A 24644-nucleotide genomic window follows, 5' to 3' on the forward strand; every position below is an offset into this window, starting at 1 on the left:
TGTTCTTGATATGACATTTACCAGATGAGTTTTGACCGCTTATCAAGATATCATTGACGTACGAAGGACAAATACCAGAGGTGTTTTAAGACGTCAACTGAGGACAAAGATTCAACTGAATTGAGTAAAGACGAGTTTGGATACGAGCAACCTGTAAAACTTTTGATCCAAGTATCTCTGATCATATTATGAAGGATCGATTGGGTTACTATAAAATGCATTCATTTTTGCTGCAGTTCTATTTCTAAGATCACCTCTCTGCCGCAAGGTCATGAATCTGAACTGTGCAAGAACAAAATACATAGAATTTATATGATGAGTTACGAGGGGCGTTCGATAAGTAATGCCCCTGACCCATTTCCAAGCGCAGGAGATTAATGAAACTTGGCACAGTTATTAGTCTTTCTCTTCATAGGAACCACCCAGAGTTATGAATTTCTCCCATCGTTTGATGCAGCTCTGGACACCGTTTTTGTAGAACACCCCAAGTTGGTCCTCATACAGATGCCTCATCAATGGCAGAAGAGGGACGACCAGGCATGGGAGCTGTTTCCACAGACTTCCAGCCATGTTTGAATTCAGGATGCCAGCATTTTACAAGGTCATATGATTGGGCATCATCACCATAAGTTTCTTTCATTTCATCAAAAGTCTCATTTAGTGTGCGTCTTTTCAAATACAAAAACCGGATCACATGCGCGACACTCAACTGGCCCTTTTTCACACCTGGTCCATTTCACAACTGACTCAGTTCAAACACCAGTAAATCAGAAACCACAATTAGTTCAGAGCTGGTTTTTCCAACATAACTTATAGAGATATGAATCATTACACATACAAAGTTTCATCTAGATCAGACAGCTGGAAATGGGTCGGGGACATTACTTATTGAACGCCCCTCGTAGTTAATTATTACCTGCTTGAAAAAAGCAGGTATTGATTCTAGTAGGGATGTTTGTGATTCCGGACCGATATCTTTAGAACCTCTGGATGGATTGTGATCAAGTTTGCTATGGGGATAGATATTGTGAGCCATTGTGCCATAGCGCGCATTAGAAGTTTACTGCAGTTTTGTGGTTCGTTTTTAGAAACATATTTACACCCCTTTTTTTACTTTTTTGAGTGGTCCCAGTAACTGATAGCTAGTTGGGCAATTAGGCACCATTGTGTGCGGGGTGAATCACTATATACACATTAGGGGATATGAAGCCGATGGCTGTAGAGATCCACAACTAGTAGAAAGAGTAACTGTGACCATCCCTGTCACCTCTGTATGGGATGAACCAATATATACACGTGCAGGTGTAACAATAGGAAATAAAATGAAATGGTGAGGTCACTAGAAAGGTGTAGTTTTGGATCTCACCATTTACCATAGGTAGATATATAAGAGCAATGATGGAGTATTTTTGCCAAACGTCAAACCATATCAACCCCATAACACACCATACGCACCATCACAAAACAAAATATTTCATGCAGGTTTGAGTTTTCAGACTCTTGTTTGAGAATGTAGCATTATCCTTAGACATTCAGAACAAGTCAAAGTCCTTCCCGCACCAAATAGTACATAGGGCGGCGCCCATTTGCATTTCTGTACCCCTGCGCCACACAAGTTTTTAGATCTTCACTATGTGTAAATGTCAATTTAGGCTTAGCCAAACAATGTTGTGTTTTAGGTAACCTCCTAAAAGCGTTGGTAAATTGGGATTCTCTGAATCTAATTTTTTTGTTTGGTTTAGATTTCAGATCTAGACCGAAGTGACCCAGCAAATTTGGGTTAATGTTGTAAAACGTAAATGTATATTGATATATAATCATACAGATATGAAAACTTACAAATATAAATGTACAGGTACAAGTATATTTAATTTAGTAAAGCAAGCAAAAGAATTACTGTAACATTATATTTACTGGAAATTCTTACATTAACTGTATGAAGCATAAATTATCACAGATTTCAGTTAATTAAATAATATGCCTTTTTTCCCGTGGTTGACCCCCCGCCCCAAGGCTACGGTCATTGCTCTGGTTAATACTAATGTTGATAACTTAGCTGGAAACAAACACATTCTTTGCTGGGTCTACCATAAAGTTGAAGGAAGGAGAATAAGGAACGTAAGACTCATAATATGCCTTAACAAGTCCATTTTATTATTCTGTTTAGCATACAATTGTAATGAAGGTCTGTTTTTAACATTGTTTAAATTTGAACCACTGAAGTTTTACAATGCTCAAATAGAGTATACAGTCAAACCTGCATTAGCGGCCACCTTTGCATAGCGACCACCTGGCTTTGCGGTCACTTTTTGCCGGTCCCTTGGAAATCAGCTTTGTTCTGCAACTACGTAATTGTTTACCTTATAATTCGTCTGCTTAATACATATATGTATACGATCAGGAAGTGATATCTTCAGCTAAGATATGGTATTAAGAATGCATTAAAGTTTGCATTACTGACCATGATGTTAAATTAAGTAAGTTGAGTATGGTAGATTTTCAGAGTAAATGTGGTTTTTCCTCATTTTCTGCATAAATTATGATAATGAGTAAAAGCTACTGACACCAAAACTTGTCAAAATATTTTTCATAGGTTAGTGAAACAGTAAAGACATAGAAATGACAAAATAAGCCAGCAGAAATATGTCTATGAGCAAAACAAAATGGGGTCAAAAATGACCCCATACGGTCAGATTGGTCGTAAAAATGTAACGGTCGGATGAGGGTTAAGTGTTTTTCTAAAATACTATCAAGAAGAAACTAATAGATTCGCTTCAACCATCAATAGTTTCATCAGGTTTGTAAATGATTTGATTTAAAAGAAGATTGCATTCGGCAACCTTATACATGTACATGGTTACCTTGCTAGTGTCATTTCTACCAGCACAATCATCATGCTTCAACGCAACATATTTCCCTTTTAGTACCTTTTCGTCATGTTGACCATGTCTGACTGAAGACGAAAAACTCTTTTTATGTCATTTTTTCTAAATCAGACTAAAATTACTGAACGTCTGACGTTATTAATAAACTTGTTATGGAATAAGAATTTTTCCGACTAAACGTAGCGTAACAGTGGGGTTCAAGGACTGCTTAACTGACCTTGCTAAAAGGTTTGATGCCTTTTGGCGTAACGATTCAGTGTCTCGGATTGCGATCTGGTGGCCCGGATTCGAATCCCGGGAGCCAGAATATTGTTTCCGTCTGTTTCTACTCCTTTCTCTCAGTAGATTGCTCAAGACTGAATGACAAAGACGAAAATTACAAGTTTGGGAAAGTTCAATTTTTGTGCTGAAAATTAGAGCCTATAGCTAGCTTTGCTTCTAAGTGTAATGGAATCAGCTGGGATATCAATACACTAGGAACGGTCCATTAGCGGCATCCATTAACTAACGACCCCTTCACCTTTATTCGCGGGGTACCTTATATCCGTTGTTTGTAAAAACAGGGTATTGAGGGATATCTAGTTGGACTATTTTCGAAATATCTGCAATGTTTTCTTTAAATGTCACCGTCTGTTCGGGCTTGATATCCGTAGAAACCAATTTTAAGAAGAACGGATATTGGTTACCCCTCGGATAAAGGTGAACTAGCGTTACCCATCGTAATTTTCAACCACGAATTGGAGGGATGCCTCCCAGATCATCCACCTCCTGCTGGGTCAGACATGTCCCCTTAGCGACGTAACGTACGTTGCCGGGGAAACACAGTAAGCCCCTCTGGCAGGTGCAGTCGTCCTCTCTTGCGATTGGTAGGCCTGTGTCACATGGTTGTCCATGGGCTCCACAACCTGTTCGGTCAAAGGTCAGTGTCGGTTTATTGTTCGTTTGGTATAGGCATTCTTGAACTAGTTGAATCGTAATTTCACAGTTTTTTTACACAAAAAGTTTGCACAGTATCAGTCTTTGTCAAGGAATGAACAATCCACTGCTGTCGTGACGTCACGTTATGCAGATAGAACACGTGACTCACGTGAGCAATGGATTATAGGTTGAGAAAGTCTTGACAAAGACTGATGCTGTGCAGTCGAAAATTTGGGTGAGTCCGATTTTTGTCTTGGAAATTACAGTTCAATTATTTCAAGAATGACTTCTACCAACACAGATGAACTTTCAAGGTAAAGGTACATTGTTGCATCCACATACTGACTGTAAGAAACACGTAATATCCGTGGTATAGTCAAATATTGGAGTATTTAAACTGCAATTTTTTTTCGAAATATGCAGTTTATAACAACTGTACGTTTATCGACTTGATATTCGTAAATACTAGTACTATACTGAAAATGACCGATTCACCGAGAACCAGTCAAAGCCACCTAGAACATTTTCCTTTCTCGCGCCGCCTTCAGCATCCCTTCTCTCTACATACGTACTATTCATTGTCATAGTAAAATGAAATGTTTGAGGTAGTTTTTACGGTGTAGATTAGGGGTGGGTACCGGTCCAGGAAATCCAGGTCCGGTTCAGGTCCAGACGATCAGGTCAAGGTCCGGACCTGAACCTGGACCTGATTCAGTATGACTCATACTAATGGTACATTTCACTACAAAGAAATCTGTTTGGTGGAGTATGAGACTCACACTAGCGTTTTGAAATCCAACAACGCTAACTGCACCTGTACGATTGGCTGTAAAACTTGGTAGAAATTACTATAAAATCTTCTCTACTTCACTCTTGTTTTGTACCGGTACACTGTAACCCAGCCCTAGCGGAAATACAGGAGGACCCCTTCTCCAGTTATTCAATCAGTACTTTCGAAAGCGATAATGCAGGCGTGGACGTCCTTAAATATTTGCCAATTAGACGCATAGTACAACTGTATATACTGTAATGGTGGTATCTCATTGGACTTGGGCCACCGGTGCGGCACTGCGCATGCGGGGTTCGGAAGATTACCCAACGAATTTAAGAGAAAGGAGAACGAATTTTCTTACGTTTTGTATATTTTGTTGTCTTCTAAGTCATAGTTTTACGTATTGAGAAATATCAAAATTCTTCTTTTAAAAACGTCGAAAATGACACAACGGTGCTGCAGTGAACGAACCCCGCAGTGCCGCACCGGTGCTCCAAGTGCAGTGCACTTTAAGCCAGACCCTGAGGCGTCGCCCAAAAGTCTTTACTCACAAGCCAGTTCGCCGTCGCTGTTGAAGAAGTCGGCATGGCAGCCGCCACAGTAGTTGGCCACACATTCAGCATCCGGGGTGCCAGGACAGGTGGTCACCGTACAGGGGTCAACCACGCAGTTGACCAGTGGCTGACCATTAGGGCACCCTGAGTGTACGTCATAAAATGGGAAGTTTGATTCTCAGCCACAAATGATAGACAGTAACGCCTAGTTCACCTTTATCCGCGGGGTAACGTATATCAGTTGTTTTAAAAGAAACAAGTAATTTAGTTATCAAGTAATCGAGTGGAAACGACCATCCGATAACTTGAAATCTCTGCATATAGATACCCTGTTTTTAAAACAGCGAATATAGGATAACCCGCGGATAAAGGTGAACTAGAGTTAGGTATTATCAGAAACACCTGACTCCAGAAAATGTTTTCAACGGCGCGATTTATGCTATATTGTTAGTCGCCTATCGTTCAATGGCGCATTTGCTTCATTCTGGATTAAAAGACTAAATAAAAACATTTAGGATTGAGAACGAGTAATGACGTTATTCTATTCATTTGCTGACATTCTGATATTTGTGGCGCATTCTTATATAAACTTTAATGCGAGTTTTTTTTTTGTGTTGTTCTTTTCCGGAGAACGTTCAAGAATCATGTGTGCCTTCCTTGGTAACTTATCCAGCATTTAACTCTTCCCGCTAATAAAGTAATGCAAGTTAAAACGAACCGTCGTTGTCACAACAGCCCCTGCACCTATTCTTCTTAAACTTCTTCCTCTTCTTTCCTGAAGTTAAACATGAAATCATGTTTGAAAAGTAATTTTCTGAGATGTATATCAAGGTACGTTCTCCACAGAATTCTGTAGTATAGTGGAGAGACTGGCAAAAATAACCCAACGGTAAGATGATTATTTTTCGGAAAACCTAATCTTATTTTCTGACAAGTTGATCGTAATGCAAGAAGTAAACAGCACTATTTTCATGAAAATAGGCTCATTCTGCAATGTCAGAGAGTGTCAAATACTCCAAGAATAAGAGCGATTCCTTTTGTTTTGTAGTAGTGAAATGACTATTGTTTTGATCATCGCCCATTCACAAGTTTTTGCAGACAATGCTGACTAAAGTGACGCCGCTTGCCACCAAAAACTGTGAATTTTCATGAATTTTAGCAAACCTAACCAGGAAAATAGGAAGAAACACACTAAATCTTAAAAGTAGTATTATATATAGTAGTACTGGGCCTGGAGTATTGTATAGGGCCGCCATTGTTCCATCCTCTGTTATATAGTATATAAAAAATAAACCAAAGTTCATTATGACTTTCACTATGATATTAAGTGAAAGCCAGCATATTACCCACAAATTGTAAAATGACATCATTGAAATGGATTTATTCCATAGTACATGAATTTACTCCCCACACAGATTAGCACGTTAGGTTAGGGTGACTTACATATAGATAACTTGTTGTTCGCCTGTACAAGAAAAAAATTTCAAATCAACATAATCTTTGAATTCTTTTAACAATTTGCTAAACCGCCTCCTATAGCTTCCTGGCACAAAAAGAATTCATAAACTATCAACAAAATACCAACTGAATCTCTGACTACATGTTCAAAATGGCCCATGAACATTTTTTTTTGGGGGGGGGGGCGGTAGACACGTCACCAACAGTTTTAAAAACAAAGAAGGCTAAAAAATCAACATCGCTGTGACTATGAGTGCGAAGTTTTTGGTGGAAAGACTTCTATTCACCTCTGTAATTTCGCTCGTACGGTATTCAACCGACTGTAAGAGTACCAAATTGAAAGACAGTCTCATTGATATATAATAGTGACGAAAGGGTGTGTACTACGTGTACCAGTAAGATGTACGTGTACGAGTTAAGTGTGTACGTGTACGAGTAAGTGTGTACGTGCACGTCGAGTAAGTGTCTACGTGTACGAGTAAGCGTGCACGTGTACGAGTAAGTTCGTACGTGTACGAGTAAGTGTCTACGTGTACGAGTAAGCGTGCACGTGTACGAGTAAGTTCGTACGTGTACGAGTAAGTGTGTACGTGTACGAGTAAGTTCGTACGTGTACGAGTAAGTGTGTACGTGTACGAGTAAGTGCGTACGCGTACGAGTAAGTGCGTACGTGTACGAGTAAGTGTGTACGTGTACGAGTACGAGTAAGTGTGTACGTGTACGAGTAAGTGTGTACGTGTACGAGTAAGTGTGTACGTGTACGAGTAAGCGTGTACGTGTACGAGTAAGTTCGTACGTGTACGTGTAAATGCGTACGTGTACGAGTAAGTGTGTACGTGTACGAGTAAGTGTGTACGTGTACGAGTAAGTGTGTACTTGTACGAGTAAGTGTGTACGTGTATGTGTACGAATAAGTGCGTACGTGTAATATTCCGGGTTGTTGTCTTTTTTGTATCAACGATGGTTGTCCAGACAGGGAAAAGCTGTTTGTCGGTTAAACTGGCATGTTTCACTGAGTAGGACGATCGGGATTAATAAATATTTTTCCTAGTTTTCAGAGCAAAATTAGATTAGCCACATCATAGGTTATTAATGTTGGCGACGCGCCATTTCAATGACAAAGACGGCTTAAAAATCCTGCCACAAAACCGCTAGCATTGTTCTCCTTATTCTTCCAGTTTTCGATATATCTACCTCTAAAACTGCATATTTATGCTATCCTTTTAACAGGACGAAGAAAGAATACTGCCCAGGATTTTTTGTTTTCCCTTGTTACATTTGAATGTTGGCGACACGTCAGCGAATTTCAACAACACAGAAGCCCTAGAAATCGATATGTTCTTCGTACCTGCGTGCATTGATATTTTTTGTCTATATTCTTCTAGTTTTAAAATTTTCTATCTCTTAAACCGGCTGGTTTCTTGCCCAGGGCAAGAACAATAAGGAAGTGCTCCCATTGTGACTTGTCCAGTAGTTTGAATGGTGGATAGACCCCCATAACAACATAAACTCATAAACATCCCAGACTGTCTACCAGCTAGAAACAATGGTCAGAGACAGATTAGCATATAACTGGTCACAGATTCAAATACTGTAGTGGTTCAAAGTACTGGTTTTCATAGGAACTTTATCAAATCATACAGAACAAAGTTACACAATGCAAGGTTTCAATTAGATAAGATCATGTGATATTAAGACAATACTATCTGCAGTTCTTGAAAGAACATCTTTTTTCAAATCTCAAATCAGCCCTGTCAAAATTGTATTAGAGCATCTATTTGCATCCACATTTGTAAACCTGAAAATGTTTTCCTTACAGCTGAATTAGCTCTCATGAGTTGTGTGTGTAGAACCATAACTTGCAATACTTCATTTATAGTAGGAAACCAGTATAGTCACCATATAATGCTCTGTAGAACTGTACACATAACTGCCAGCCAATGTCTCACACTAAAGAGCAACCCAGTGTTTTTCATTACTTCATATTATTCTGGGCTAAGTTTTCTTCAAGCTAACTTCTTTATGAATAGCTTACTTCAATTTCTTATCTTTTGTCTCTAGATTTCAAACATGATTTGCAGAGTAACTTGTACTTGGTAAACTTACTCAGCCAGGCCACCACTGATGTACACTGCATGGGTGCCTGTAGCATACTGAAGGGCATAGTTTATATTATCTGCTCTTTATATAGTTTTACCGGCCCCTTTAAACTGCATATTTATTATGTCATTACACAACAATGAGGTTAGAATATTGTCATTGTTTTTCGAATTTTCCCTGCTTGTCAACAACAAAGGCTTGGAAATCAATATCCTCTTCATACTTGCTTGTATTCGCTGTGATGCTCTTGTTTTCAATCCAAAGCCGTATATTTGTGCTATCCTTTCTAAACGACAAGGAAAGAATGTTGCCTTTAAGTTGTTTTTTACGGATTGTCCCTGCTTTGCAATATTATATTGACGACACGTCAGTGAATTTCAACAACAATGAGGGCTTTAAAATCAATGTTTTCTACATACCTGCCGAAACAGCCACTGCAATAATGACGATGACCACGAAGACTTTGACGAAAAGCTTCATCTTTCTCTGTACCTTCGACCTTAAGGTGTTCAAGATACCTTAAATGTACCTGGGACCGTCACCAAATACAGCTTCAGAAAATAACCGAGTTAGTGTGTACGTGTACGAGAAAGCGTGTACGTGTCATGTTCCGTGTTATTGTTTTTGTATCAACAAATATGGCCGACTAAACTTGAAAAAGCTATTTCTTTGTACTGTAATCTTTTACCGAGTAAACTGACCACGATTAATAGATGTCTTTTTTTTTTATATTCTACAGCAACATTAACCTAAGAATATTATATGTTGTTAGCCTTTAAAAGAATATAGTTTCTGACGTATAAATGTCACTATGGGTACTGATCTACGTCACAATATGACGTAGATCAGTACCCATAAAGAAATCTGGTGTGAGCGCTTACTAGCTGAAGGTATCGTTGATGTATGCTAGTATGAGTAAAAAATGTCACAACATTGTCGAGTCAAAGTTCATGAAATGTACCGAAATAATTTGATCAGGGAGGTAGAATATAGGATAAAGGAGAATCCATGTACACAACCAAAGTTAAACTTACTTGTTTACGTTTCGGTGTCTATTAGACACCTTCCTCAGACCCTCTTACTGGAGTTCTGCTTCTCGCCGCTATACATATATGCAGCCGATGTAGGTGGCGCTTTTTTTGGCCACGTCTGGGATAATGTTCTCGCCGCAAAAGCGCCACCTACATCGGCTACATATAGCGGCAAGAAGCAGAACTCCAGTCAGAAGCTCTGAGAAAGGTGTCTGATAGACACCGAAACGTAAGCACAGTTAGTATATCTTGGTAGTGTACAAGAATTTTCCTATATCCTTCATGAAACCTGTTTTGCAACTCATGTGCACATCGTTACATTACCGCGAATACTGTCCAAGGGACTGTACTAGAGTCCATTCAGAGTCACCGAGAGTGATTTAGAATAATGTTTGTAAAATGTTTGAACTATTTGATGTAAAAGAATATTCAGTCACTATACTTATAAATTGTTTAAACAATTAAAAGCGAAGATTTCAACATGTTGAAAAAAAGAATGTCGCTTCGTTTATCTATACTCTTTTCCGCTTATTTCTCTTCGCGAAATGTCACCAAATCTTAACAACAAAGAAGGCTTTAAAATCAATTTCTTCTTCATAGCTAGCATTAATATTGTTCTCAACGCTTTTCTAGTTGCAGTACTATAAAACTGTAATACTTGCTCACCTTTATCTACGGGGTAACATATATCCGTTGTTTTTTATTTTCAAACTAGAGTTCCACGAACACATACCTTTGCCAAATAAACCAGGTTTGTTATGTAGACTGTGTCCAAACTTACAGCACTTACTTTCTGCCCCAAGGGCTATCTACCACTTAAAAATCACAACCACAGCATGTCCAGAACACGAGATATCAAAAAATGAGGTTCTGCTACAGTACCTTAGCAAGCCGCTAGGGGGGTCATTATCGAACTTGACCTTTGTTTTCCCGACCCCTACCTACCTACCAAATATTATCGGGATCCATCCAAGGCTTCTTGAGTTATACTGTTAACACACACAGACAGACAGACACACAGACTCACAAGCCTAAAACGTAACCTTAGCCATTCTAGCAAAGGTAGAAATTGGGTATATTAAGGGGTATTTATGGATATCAAATCAGCGGACGGTGCAGTATTTTGAAACTATAGTTGAAACCACTGTCTTAGACCTGGCATCCCTAAACTTCCTGTTTGACAAGAAACAACGTACACATGTTACCCGTGCGGATAAAGATGATCTAGCGTTTTATTTGTGATGTCCTTTTGCAAGGCAGTATTGATGTCTTTCCTCCTCGCTGTAAAAGGGCACCAGAGATACGTAATTTAAGAGACAATGAAAGAATACTATCTTTTTGGAGGTTGTCCCTACTTTGCTTTTATATTGTCGACACTGTTGTGATATCAGTAATATTACTAGTTAGAAAACACCCCTCAACTCCAATGTGCATAGCCCAGGCAACATCTGAATATTAAGTAGCTCCAGACCTCAAGTAAGAGGCACCGGACTCTCACTCTCTCTTCGCACCACCACCCGAGCACTGAGCATGTGCCACCATCGACTCCTATGTACTCTACTAACCCTACCTCAGATTAGAAGTTTATAGCAGCAACTGAGTGTCTACGACTGAGTCCATTTGAGAAAGCTAAGAAGCACAACAGACACGTCATCACATTGTAACAACAAAGAAGACTCAGAAATAAATGTCCTCTACAAACCTGCCGAAACGACCACTATGACCATAACGATGATGACGAAGGTCTTGGTGAAGCACTGCATATTTGTCCTTGTAGAATCGACGGTAAGTTGGTAAAAGAAACCTGGACCCGTCTACAAAGACAGCAGTAACAACTTGTTGTCGACTGTGTTACGCAGTCACTTTGGTATTACAGAAGGTCGTCTGAGGTTTGGAAAGGTACATTCTCAGGAGGGATATTATTAGATTGAAATGTCTCAACAAGTAGCTCAAAGATTGAAATACCCGAATAAGTAGCTCAAAAATTACTGCTATTGATATTATTTTCGAGATTCATATCAATCTTGATACAATACTCCTTGTTAGCACTTTATAGAAAATAGTTTCTCGACGATACAACATAGATCTTCACCCATAAGAGAATGGGTTGTTCTTGATATGACACTTACCAGAACAGGTTTGACTGCTTAATAAGATATCATTGATGCACGAAGGACAAATACCAGAGGTGTTTTTTAGACGTCAACTAAGGACAAAGTTGCATCTTAAGGGTGCTAGACTGTACTATTTCAACAAGAAGCTCAAAGATCACTGCAATTATTTGCTTCGAGATAAACTTAAAACTAGACACTAGACACGTTGGCAGCATTTAGTAGAATATAGTTCCTCGACAATATAACACAAATCAACACCCATAACGGAATTGTTTTTCTTGATATGACATTTACCAATGAGTTTTGACCGCGTAACGAGATATCATTGACGTACGAATGAAAAATGCCACAGGGGGTTGTGAGACGTCTAATAAGGACAAAGTTACATTTTGAATGGTGTTAGATTGTATTGTTTTAACAAACAGTCCAATTTTACTGCAATTCATATCTTTCAAAATACACATCGATCCTAATACAAAACATGTTGCTAGCGTTTAGTATAAGGTTTGGCATTATGATGTGAAATTTAGTAGTTATTGATAATAGACGTAATACTGTATAAATCATATCCTGAAATTTGATGTGCTGCGCTTCTTATTTCTTGGAGAGACCGCAAACTTGGTCACCCCTCGAATTGGATCTGTACATCGCACTTTAGTTACTAGGGGGCGCTCGAGACGTGCTCGTTGTACAAGGTAAAGATCATCGATAGTCGCCAGGCGTCGCTGTCTACCGCGGTTTCACTAGTTCTTACCAATCATTGTTCATAAATATTGGACAACACAGGCAATATTTATGCCTACAAGTTTATCACTTTGTCGTTTACATTGAAGGGATGGAGATTAAAATATTAGTACAAGAAACTATCACGTATTAAATATATTACTTTAGAAATAATATATGCAAAATTTGCCAACCATTCTTTCAAAAGTAAAGTCTGGAGACAAAAAAAAAGGCATTTTGTGCTGAATTAAAGCATCATAACGTCTATTCCAATGTTTTTATATTTCAGCCATACCATATATGGTATGGTGAAATATATTGTATTCGTAATGTTTCTTTCTTTCTTTCTTTCTCCTGTCAAATCTTCAAAGCGATTCATCTCCGTCGTTCCGTGACCGAATGACCTGAAATTTAGCACAAAGGTAGAGTGGGTCAATACCAAGGTGTGTTTTTCTGATTTTATTCATATCTGCCTCTAAAATGATTTTATTGATGTTTAAAGGTCATGTTTTGACCAAAACTGTATATTGTGGCCCCCTGTTCCCTTGAATTACAATGGAATGACCTTAGATTTGGTGTAGATAGGCATTAGATAGTTGGTAAAATGATCCAAGTAAAATTTTTGGTATAAACCAATTTCAAATGATTAATTTCTGCACTTTTCTGAGGGGAAATTGGTTTTCTTTCGGTCTTCTCCCGTGAACTCCAGTGACCCCAGAGCCCACACGTGCCAGGTGCCAGCGGTCTGGGGAGAGCGAGAGTTAATTACTTTATGGACGCCAGCCAATCAGCGACGAGAAAGGCGAATGCTAGTTAATATTCATAAGCGGGGCCTTGCAATCCCGTATGTACACAAACAGATGCACATTACAGCTTTACAGTTGCCATATGGTGCCCTGTGCCCGGTTTGAAATTGTAGTTTGCGAGGATTTGGAGTTCAGACAGGGTCATTTGAGCGGTAGCGGACGGTACGCGTGCATTGAACGTTAGTGGCGATGACTTTACCAACATTCCGCATGGCACTATCAATCATTTTCGGCAGATTTGGACAGGGAAAATTGGACAGTTTGCGTTTAGTTTTGATACGTAAGTTTGACAGTGGCGAGAATGGATGTATTTTTCCCGAACAAATGTAGGTACTTCTAGTATTGTTGTTGTTCTTTTTTGACGTAAACTTTGTACATTAAAATTGTAAGTAACTTTAAACTGCCAGAGTTTGAGCCCAATAAAACACTCTCAGTACCAGAGTATCACCACTGACCTCCGAAAAGAAACCCACGAACAAGGTAGAAACACCTATCCTCCAGGTCTCGCACGCTACGAGCAGGAAATTATAACACTCAGACAAGATTACGTCCGATGGCTCAGCGGATTGCATACAAAGTAAAACAATTTAACAGTGGTATGCAGGGGCATATACTTAACAAAGAATTCGAAGGAAAATGAAATAACGTTATACAGATAAAGCCAAATCAAATTAACTTGTTGGTCCTGGGATTTTTCAGAAAAGAAATGAAGCGACAGAGTGGTAAAATTCTTGTAAAAATTAGAGACGTCTCCGTTTATAATGGCTCATACAAAACAAGAAGAAGATTGAAGTTTTTAGCTTGAAAAAACAACAACACTCCTACTACACAGTACCTGCACCTGCTTGACAATTATCAAAATGTATGCCCTATAGCTACTTGCTTAAAAAAAAGTTCACTGCAATGATAAATGTACCCACATCACAAGGAGATTATTACGGTATTTAGACCTAGTTATCGAAGTGGAAATTGTTGAATGGCGTCATGTAATTTCATGATGAAAATCTTAATGGAAGATGCGTTTTTTTTCACTCTCGGAAAAATAGGAGCTGCCGCAATTCTAAAAACCAATCAGTTATGCATAGGCGCTCCTGTGGAAGATTATATTCTTCCATATGGGCCCGGGGCATATTGGGCAAGCTCTGTTTTGACCTGGAATCAATTCACAATATTAGTTCTCTTTTGGGGATAACTTACAGTTAAAATATTGCATTTTTGCGCAGGGGTGACTTGGAACAGTCCAATGTTGCGTGGGAATGGGTATGGCTGAAATATGCTGTATTTGCACCCAAGCAAATGTCGGCCTTTCTAGTTTTATATATCTTGCTAAAAATTATAAGGAAGAATATTTTGAAGTATCCGAACGAATGACTACACGGCCCATGTAGGTATATAAATTCAAAACTAGTCTTTGTCAAGTTGTTAAAAAGAAAGATGCCACTGTATCCATTTCAAAGACAAAGTTTATGACATAAAATCGTATTCAGGTATATGTCAAAAAACATAATAGAAGCCGTAACCTCTGGGAATAAGTCACTTCCTAAATGAAAATTCTAGTTGGTTATGTGTGTACTAGGGGTGGGTACCGGTGCAGAAAATTCAGATCCAGGAACGGTTCAAGTCCAGAGGATCAGGTCCACGTCCGGACTTGAACCTGGGCCTGATTTAGTATAAAATTATGAAAACTTTTGAATGGACAATACTCAAAACAATGGTCCATTTCGCTACAAAGAAATCTGCTTTGTTCAGTATTCGACTTCCACAAGAGTTATGAAATCCTACCAAAGCTAACTGCCTCTGTACAATTGACTGCAAGAGTTTGCAGAAATTACTGTAGATTCTACTCTATTTCACTGTTGTTATTTTCTTCGACCGGTAAGCCCGAAAATGTGTGAATGTCTGTTCATATATATATGTTAATTTTCCAATAGGTCCAACATCTCGTCTATCGAATTTTTTTCAGGTCCGGTTTTCTGGACCGGTCCAATAAGTAAAACAGGTTTTGTACCGGTACATCGTTGTACCGGTACAAAATTGGCTATTCTCAATGGACCCGATACCCACCCCCAGTGTGTACAGCTGTAAGTCACGACCCCATTGCTGCATTTGTATGTAGTTTGGTATGTATCCTGCTGGTATGTTCGAGATAATGCACGTTCTTTTCTTTTTACACCGTTGCGTTGTGGCATCGTAATATTTAAGAAAATTCCTCTGTTATGGAAATATGGAACAGATCATTAATGTCGTTAGCTTTTGTAGGTTTGCACTATTTGGGTTTTCTTCAAGCAGATTTTTGGCTTTGTGTTGGCTGAACGTGGCATCGCGTAGCGAAATCGGTATGTTTTTTACCAGTTTCTTACTGGGTTCAAAACGTCCAATGTTGTGCCGCTTGGAAAGGCACTTTACACGACTTTTCTCACTTCAATCATGTGAAATTGAGTACCTAGCTTCGATTAGGGCCGTCCCTCAGATAGGACATTACATGGAGATCCCGTGTTCGGGGAGAGCCACACCTCAAGCACGTTAAAGAACCCGCCACACACCCGAGTAAGAGAAGTGGTCCCTCCAAGTGTGAGTGGTTCAAACCTTACAATCTGCATGGTTTCCGAGTTGACATCTTGAAAGAGTGATAGTCAACTGTTATGTTATTAATTCCTGCACAAATATGGCAAAACTAGATAAACAACTTTAAAAAAAAATCATTTAAAAGCGACCAGCTTGCTATGAAACTTCATCAGCTTTCATTTGAGGTCTGTGGTTCAAAATTTTGCCTAACCAGAAAAAAACTACTAAATAACTATCTAGCAATGTGTCGGCGTTATACCGTTGAATTCTACAGGGTTACGCTATAGTTCACTCATATTCAAACTTCCAGTAACTCTAAACACGACATTTTCACCTTTCTGAACTCTTCCTGGCATTGGAGGGTCTCCCGCATCCATCTCTATTGATTTTGATTATTTAGGAGGAAGATAATATACGGGCTTCCCGGAACAAAGAGACAGGCTGCAATTGGGTTTTGATTTCCGTTTTGTGGTGGTGATTAAACCATCGCTTCAAACGTCCGAGCTACCTGAGCGAGTTGCAGATGAGGATGTCTAACAAGCAATTACCGCTGGGCAGTTATCCGGGGTTCGTGAAGTGTAATATGCAGTGCGGGTGGGGATATGTTACGCGGTAGTCTTGGGGTTAGGCTTACTTAGACAAAGAGTAAAAATAGACGCACCTTCCTGTACCGAGCAATCATTTTTTTTTTCACATTTTAATCTTCATTCACAATGATACAATCAATGATACAATCAAGTATGCAAGTAACCATGGTAACAAACAATAACAAAAATAGATTACGTCAAATATACATATACATATAACGAGCTATTATAGTTCACAACATGTCCCCTGACTTCAGTACTACACTAGTTTTGTCTGAAGAAAGAGGTGGCGAACAGAGTCCTGCAGAAGATATGCATCAAGTTCATGGTAACCATAATGTAACTTAGCATCTCTTTACAATGACCGTTGACACTAAAACACTTAGCTCCACTTCCATCGTAAAATGCAACAAGTAAGTGCTCACGAAGGGACAACAAAAGTATTAAATGGCAAGCATCGAAATACAGATAAAAGCGGATACATCTGCAACTCAACAGTACAAGTCATATTGCCAGCTTTTCGGCAAGACAGCAATTACTCAAGACTTTGTCTTTCTTATTCCATACTCCATGTGTACCGAGCAATCATACTCTAGATATCATTGCCGCATGACATCAAGTCGCTGTGTAAACTGTCAAGTTCCAAACAGGCTATCTCAAACATTGTTACCCAGACCTTTGATATCGATTTTTTTAGATATTGTAGGTAGACACTGTGCTCTTGTTGTTAATAATACTCTGATTGTATTTTTAAATGCATATAGCTTAGAAATATGGTGAAATTAAACTTAGAAGATTAGCCCAATTGGGCTAAATTGTTTCGTAATAAATGAAATGAAATGCTTACTGAGAACCTAGTAGTGGTACTGAGTTCGAATCCTCGACAGGTTACTGATGTTGAACCCATGGGAAAGTCACTTTACACTAGTCGAATGTAAGTGTCATGAAATGATTGAACACATAGTTTTGGCCTTGAAGAATCATCGAGCTCTACTGGAGAATTATTTACAAACTATTTGCATCAACTTTTGTGATTTTTACGACGCAAAATTGCTTTCCAGGTGCAGACTATGTTAGTGCACGCTTGCCTAGAAGACCCAAACATTTGCTGAATAAACAATAAACAACGATAAAAAGCATTTGGACATATTTAAACGTCTCTGTCTTCGGTTATTACTTCGGTAAGTAGGTAAGTCTTCGGTTTTGGACGTCTCTTGGATAGCCAAACTTCGAGCACGTCAAAGAACCCACTAAAGTTATCGAAAAGAGTAGCTATAGGGGTCCACCCTGATTTTTAGTTGATCAAGTAAATCTTTCGTCAATTAGCACAACTCCCAACCAGAGATGTCGTTGGTCATGGCAAATTCGAAACAGCCGAGTAAATATGTCTTTCAGACATGTAATACAATCGCCAGCATTCAGAAGATCTAGATCTACCTGTTGCTTAGTCCATGCCACTAGTAGATAAAACATTCAGGACAGATGAAGACAGTCGCAGGCGGTAGTTCTCTTTTAGACTGCCTTGGGGCGTATTCATAGTAGAGATTGGACGGGATAGGGTGCATGATTGACCGAAAAAGTTTCACCATGGCCCCGGAGAAACTTTTACCAGCTATCTCAACTGGCCAATTATTCGCCAGGATTTTCAAAAACAAATTTTGTTATTCGTACGTACGGAGAGAGTCTAGTGGCTCTGGTGCAGATATTGCCAGTGCACTGTTGTTTACCTAATCGTACGTATGACGATCGCTGTATACGTTGAAGAGAACATCTTTAAACGTACTTAGTTTCGGATGGGGACGTTTATCTTACATGGGTGCCATCCAGGATCGGGCAGCTAGGACAGTTTATTCGGTGGCCCAAGACAGTCAGGCCCACCGATCTCCTATTAGCGACCCTAGGAGTTTAAGCCTAATGAGGTTCACCTGTCCTTATCAAAGGTAGCGATAACTCCTTCAGGCTTAAACTCCCAGGAGCCGGCTTACTCCTTCAGGCTTAAACTCCCAGGAGCGCTTACGTGAGATCGGCGGGCTGGCTGCCTTGGCTCTCCGAACAAAATTCGCCAGCTACCCGTACCTGGCTGGCTCCCAGGGTGCGTTTATCTGAGAATAGACTGAATAGGACGTTTAGTTGAGGTCCCGTGTTTGAGGAGAGCCACACCTCGAGCACGTTAAGATCTCACCACACATATCAACAAGTGTAGGGGTCCTTCCCGGTGTGAGTGGATCAAATAAATCTGTCTGGGTATGCAGCTTGTATATATATATATTCTTCAGAACAAACCTGGCGGTTTACCAGATATGCAATACAAACAAGCAAACAAAAAATTAAACACACAAACAATAAACATGGTATGGGGACACTGTTAGAATAAATGATCTACTTAAGAGCAGTGCCACTTCGTCCTTCTCTATTTCAAAAATACTATTTAGAAAAAAATGTCTTATTCTAGTTCAGTTTAGCAGTTGAAATTTTTTTTCAGTTTTCTTTCTTTAGACTCAATTAATCAAGTCTACTCAATGCTTCTGAGTTTATTGAAGGAAAATGCCATACCATAAACAAAAGGCAGGGCTCGAAATTAACATAGTCCCATAGTCCCGGGGCACCAAAAAATTTAGTCCGGGAACACTAAAAATCACTTTGGGACCTTTTTTGGGACGGTAGAAAAATTATCAATATCAGAATGTAAACCAATCATACGTTTGTCAGGCGCGTGACCTAGCTTTTGGTTCCCAGTCCTAAGGCCCCCAAATTTGACATGTGACTATGCAATTACAGTGTGCATTTGATCTGCAAATGCACTAAATTTAACATCTATATATAGTACCATTATTGATGATATTATTTACACAAAAAAAACAAATGTTTTCCACAGACAAAAAACTACTTCTTCCCAACTTCCACTTGTTTTGCTACTAAAGTTACAGCAAGTGGTCCTGTAAAGGACTGTAGTCTACAGTACCAATGTTTTTACACAAAATACAAATTTTTCCACAGACAAAAAACTTTCTTCCCAACTTCCACTTGTTATGTTTGGTTTGTCTCAAATTTCTGGAGATATGTGGGACTGTTTGTTTAATAATAGACAAGACACGTTTGAATCTGCATTGATTTTGAGTTTATTGTAATTGACAATTAGTTAATATAGACAAAAATATTGTACTCTGAGTCTGACTCAACTTTATTGTTGTGATACGGGACTTCCTAAAAACCTGCTTGGGACCATCCATCCTCACTTCGGGACGATTGGAATTTATTTTTGGGAACACTTCTGGGACAATAGAGAAAACAGTTAATTTCGAGGCCTGAAAAGGAATGGTCAACTGACGTGGACAACACTTGAGTAATGTAGTGGCATTCCAAGAATTGATTTCCGTTTGATTCGAGGAAGAAAGCTACACCCAATTCATTTTGGTCCTATTTGAGGTCAATACCCATGACTAATCCCGACGCCCTTTCTCTAGCACGATATATCGAAGGCATGTCTGGTAATCATCCGGAGGGTTTAATAGGGTGTCAGGCAATTAGCAAGGTTTCAGGAAGAGGAACGGACAAGCGGATAAACGAAATTACCCGCAGAGATCGTTGAAAATGTGAGTTAAAGAGTCTTTTTGAGGATGTCAACATGTTTCACAGCGCAAAGGAACTCGCTGAAGGCCATTTTACACGAGAGCAAGAATGAGCCAGAATGCCGTCAGAATGAAAATTATTTTCTATTCCTGGTGATTTGTAGAGTATTCTAGAAATGCTCACTGCATTCTAGATATTTGTGCCCGTTCTTTTGGCTAGCCCGAAAGTTTTGATATGCTAAAAACTTTCGAGTTGCATTTGAAATGGAGAAATATTGAATGGCATTCAAAGTGTATTCAAAGTGCATTTTAACTATTCTAACCGCAGTATGACCGCATTATACTGCATTCCAACATTATTCGAAACGTTCCTATCTCATTTGACGGAGAACCGAAACGGCAAGCCACTTCGAATCCTGTCAGAATATATCGAAAGCATGTTTGGCAATCAGCCGGAGGGTTTAACAGGGTGTCAGGCAGTAAGCAGGGTTTCAGAAAAAGGAACGGACAAACGGAGAAACTGAAAGACACACAACGATCATTATTTTACAACGAGACGTCGTGAAAGTTAAAAATGTGACTTGAAAAGTCTTTTCAAGATGTCAACGCTTTCAACAGTCTAAAGGGTCAAAGTCAAAGTTCATTCCCGCACCTGATGGTGCATGGGGCAGCGCCTATCTCCGCTTCAGTAGCCCTGGGCCACACAACTTTGTGCTATCACTACAACATGGGGCTAGTCCACTGGCAGTGGCGCGTGTTTTCAACTTCCATACTCTTTCCCGAAAGAAGAGAAAGCAGCATGTACCATTTTAAAGTCTTTGACTCGGCCGGGATCGAACTCATGACCTACCGAATGCAAGGTGAACACTCTACCTACTCTGCCATTGCACCAGTCCAAAGGGACTATGTAATAATCTGAAACATAATAATCAAAACAAAAAAAAGGACTTTAGATTGTATAAAAGAAATGCCAAATATTTTAGTTTAGTACGTAAATGGTTTGCACAGTGCAAATAAACTCTTTTCCTTAGTAATGGTTTTTCTCTTGCTTCTTTAATTTTGCATGTAAAAATCCAAAATGATATCGAAAACTAAAAGCCTCATCTTATATAAAATTGAAAATGACGTATCCCTCATCGTTGTATATCGTACAATCAACAATAGAGTGGCAGTCATATTAAATCTTATTTTGTCTTAATACCATTATGAACACACCAGAATTTTCTAAAAAAGTAAATTTGATAATCCTCACATGGTTTCATATAGTCTTTAGATTGAAGACAGGCATAGACAACATGACAAATGTCCTATCATAAAACTCATATCGGAAAATAATCTTTTGTCCTCAGGGTTGTAATATCAAGTACGTCTTCAGAAACCAAGAGAGTGTTATTGATCTTGAAGATTCGCAACTTCTCTCTCTTAGGGACGTCGGATATTCTTAAGCTGACGACTGAGGTACACTGTAGTTTTGGGCAAAAATTAGTACAGTGGAAGCCACTTAATTACACAACAGATAATCGCACACTTCTGTGAATTGCATGAAATCCCCAAATCCCATGGTGGTGCAGTCCAGCTTAATAACTTCGCTTTATTGCACAATTCGGATAATTGCACGAAATGCTCTAGCAAATTGGGTGTGCAATTAAGCGGCTTCTACTGTATAGCTGATTAGGTAAAAAGTAGTCCAAGAACAAGCTGTAAGGCTGTCCAAACCTACCAAACAGCTTCTTCACATCAAGAGCTATTTGTCATTAAAAAAATTTTAATTTCAAAATTTCTAAGTGTAAGTTTTAAAATCACAAAACCAACAAATTATGCAAAAAGTGGGACTCTTTGTCTCCCTCTCCTTCCAAAAAAAAATTCATATCCAACTTATCTAGATGTAGTATTCGACGTGTCTCTTTGTATAATAATATTTAGCACAGTTCATTGTTACATGCATATTTTCTATCTTGTTTCTATCATGTAGTTGCAATTTAACTATGGGCATGAAGTTGCAAATAACCTTTCCTTTATCAAGAACATAGCATGTCCAGGACAAAATATACAAGCTGGAATCTATGCTGCAGTACCAAACTAACACACCCTGGGGCCAAAAATTAATCTAGACTTTTGTGTTCCTATTTCGCCGAAGCCTATAAACACATAAGATACCATTATACTCCATTTAACGTCTTTTAAGATATATATTTGACCTTTAAAAAGGTCAAATATATTGAAGGACACGTGGAGTTCATATGAGTTATAAGGCAAGTTCAAACCTTTTCAGTGTTGAGATTTGTTTAATCTTAACAGGGAGCAGATTGACACGGTTTAATACAGCACAAATTCAGTTTGATATGTAAATAATGATGCGCTCAGTTAAAATGGTCTTAATTTATCTTCTAGCGGACACGAGTTTTGGAATATTTCCCATCTCTTGGGGTTATACCGCGGACTGGCACCAAATTACATGTTGGCTGTTTTTCTGATGATTCGGCTGTTAATGTATGTCTTAACAAAGGCCATGTCGATATGGATAACATCCTCTTGGAACCCCAAAAACTGATACAAGCGTGCAGACCTTTGGAAAAAAAGGCTGCCCTCATTATGAAATATAAATGGTTAAATAAATGACTAAGGCCCCCTTCCATTTGACGGCAATCGCGCTGCGCTCTCATTGCAACCTAAAACGGATAGTGTGTAATCTTCGATTGACTTCTTTGACTTTGGAATTTGTCTTCAACTGGTAGGACACGTGTATGTTTTTGCCTTTGACGGTATACTTTAGTTCATTTTGTATTTTGTACGATTTACTTTATGGTCAAAAACTATGGACCAGAGATTGATACTTGCGCGTAGTTCATTCATTTAATCCAATGAATATGAACTAACCAATGTATAACATACCTGAAAAACGCACGAAAAAAGACAGAAAGCTTTAAAACAAAGACAAGTTGTTTTGATAGCTATGAAAGAAGTAAGATTCCCTTGCTGGATCTTTAACGCCAAATCATTCTAGTTTTATTACAAGCTAGGTGGTACATGGTGCGTACGGCGGTGATCTGTCACTGTTTGAATGTGATCTCTTCCGCTGTCCCTGGGCACAATCGGACGAGACAAGCTAAAAGCGTTGAGAGACGTCAAACCATAAATCCTGGAGTCCAAACAGCTTCCCAGTAGAATTTTATTTGTCAAAACATATCTTTCTTTAAAGGTCCACTATGTAAGATTTCTGGCACTTTTATGGGAATCTAACCTTCGCATGTTTTTATCCTACAGAATGGACAGCGTTATAATCGTATCCTGTTCTGAAGCTAAAAGATTTCAACGTTTCCAAAGAAGGTCTTGATTTTTATTTAGCCGTGTGCTAAACTATTTTACCCCTTGACGACTTCAACGTGGCTAGTTGATGTTGTTTACATACAGGAGGGTCTTGTTTGAAATGGTGTTTTTTTTTTTCACTTTGTGTGTCTTGTTTTTATAAAACACCAGAAAGACGTAATAATAATGTAGATATGCTTAACATTTGTTGAATGTAAGTCATTTACATGCATGTTGTGTTTTTGAGAAAATTTTCAATTTTTGGGGCAAAATGTTACATTATGCACCTTTAAACCAAGAATTTAGGCATACACTGACGAAGCTTCCACTGATATCTTCCTCTGTTAACTAACACAGGCAACAGAATGTCGCTTTAACTGATTACTTGCCTGAAGACATCACAGTGTGAAGTTTATCTTCCTCGACAGGAACCCCGCTTTGGGGTACATATCAATAAAGATGCTTATTAATGGCAAATTATGGTGTCCCTCGACGGTTCGTATTGGGACCACCTGTGATGCTGTTTTTGTAGAAAGCTGAGAGAAAGAATTATGGCGGTGAGGAGGAGTTGTCTTTGATGGGTCCTCGCTGTACCCGCGTCAGACGGTGATGATGATTACGCCCAGAAGGCATTGCGTTACCTTGATCCCAGATGACTACCAAAGAGGCGATACTGAAAGATCTAACTGCCAGATATGTAATATTGTTTACCAAAAGATATTTTTTTTCTACTTTGCTGAACGTACCACATAAACATATCATTCTGTTCAAATTCGGTTAAATCAACGACCTGTCATGAATAAAATCTTCTAAATGCGCAAACTTACGTTTGGGACCACATTGTAAACAACGCATCGACTATCAACTACTTTATGTTTCGTACCGCATATGTAAGCAGCGACACCTATGATGCATTAAAAAGTGATCCAGCCAGAATTGTCCTGAGGAAGGCGACAATAATAGAACAATTCATTGGATACAAAGAATCATGCTATTTGATGCATTACCAACGAATGAAACACCAAGAACCTATCTTCTATAAGGAGATTTGCTGTACACTTTTCGGTGAAGTATCTACTAATATCATGTGAACCATTAGATGATCATTTTACCTCAACAGCCAACCAAAAGAAAGATGCATTTCAAAATGTACGAAGAATATTGCTACAAGTATGTATATGTGACGGAGAAGCAAAAGGGACACATAAAAAGATTACCTTCTGGGTATTTCTTCGTCTTTTATGTCAAATATAGAT

General features: G+C 38.9%; 1 protein-coding gene across 2 annotated transcripts; it reads right to left on the reverse strand.

Moving 5' to 3' along the window:
• Window positions 1–2722: 2722 nt before the first annotated feature.
• LOC118403964 lies at window positions 2723–11575 on the reverse strand. Of its 2 annotated transcripts, none has more exons than XM_035802864.1 (4): window positions 11421–11575; window positions 5848–5904; window positions 5127–5273; window positions 2723–3790 (listed from the first exon to the last, which is right to left on the reverse strand). In XM_035802864.1, exons 1-4 carry the CDS (start codon window positions 11479–11481, stop codon window positions 3612–3614), a joined length of 444 nt encoding a protein of 147 aa, XP_035658757.1. In that variant the 5' UTR covers window positions 11482–11575; the 3' UTR covers window positions 2723–3611. The 2 variants fall into 2 exon arrangements, with proteins under 2 accessions (XP_035658757.1, XP_035658756.1); XM_035802863.1 differs by lacking the exon at window positions 11421–11575 and adding an exon at window positions 9107–9289.
• Window positions 11576–24644: the final 13069 nt, after the last annotated feature.

This window comes from Branchiostoma floridae, chromosome 16 (genome assembly GCF_000003815.2).
Source record: "Branchiostoma floridae strain S238N-H82 chromosome 16, Bfl_VNyyK, whole genome shotgun sequence".
In the NCBI taxonomy this organism is placed as follows: domain Eukaryota; kingdom Metazoa; phylum Chordata; class Leptocardii; order Amphioxiformes; family Branchiostomatidae; genus Branchiostoma; species Branchiostoma floridae.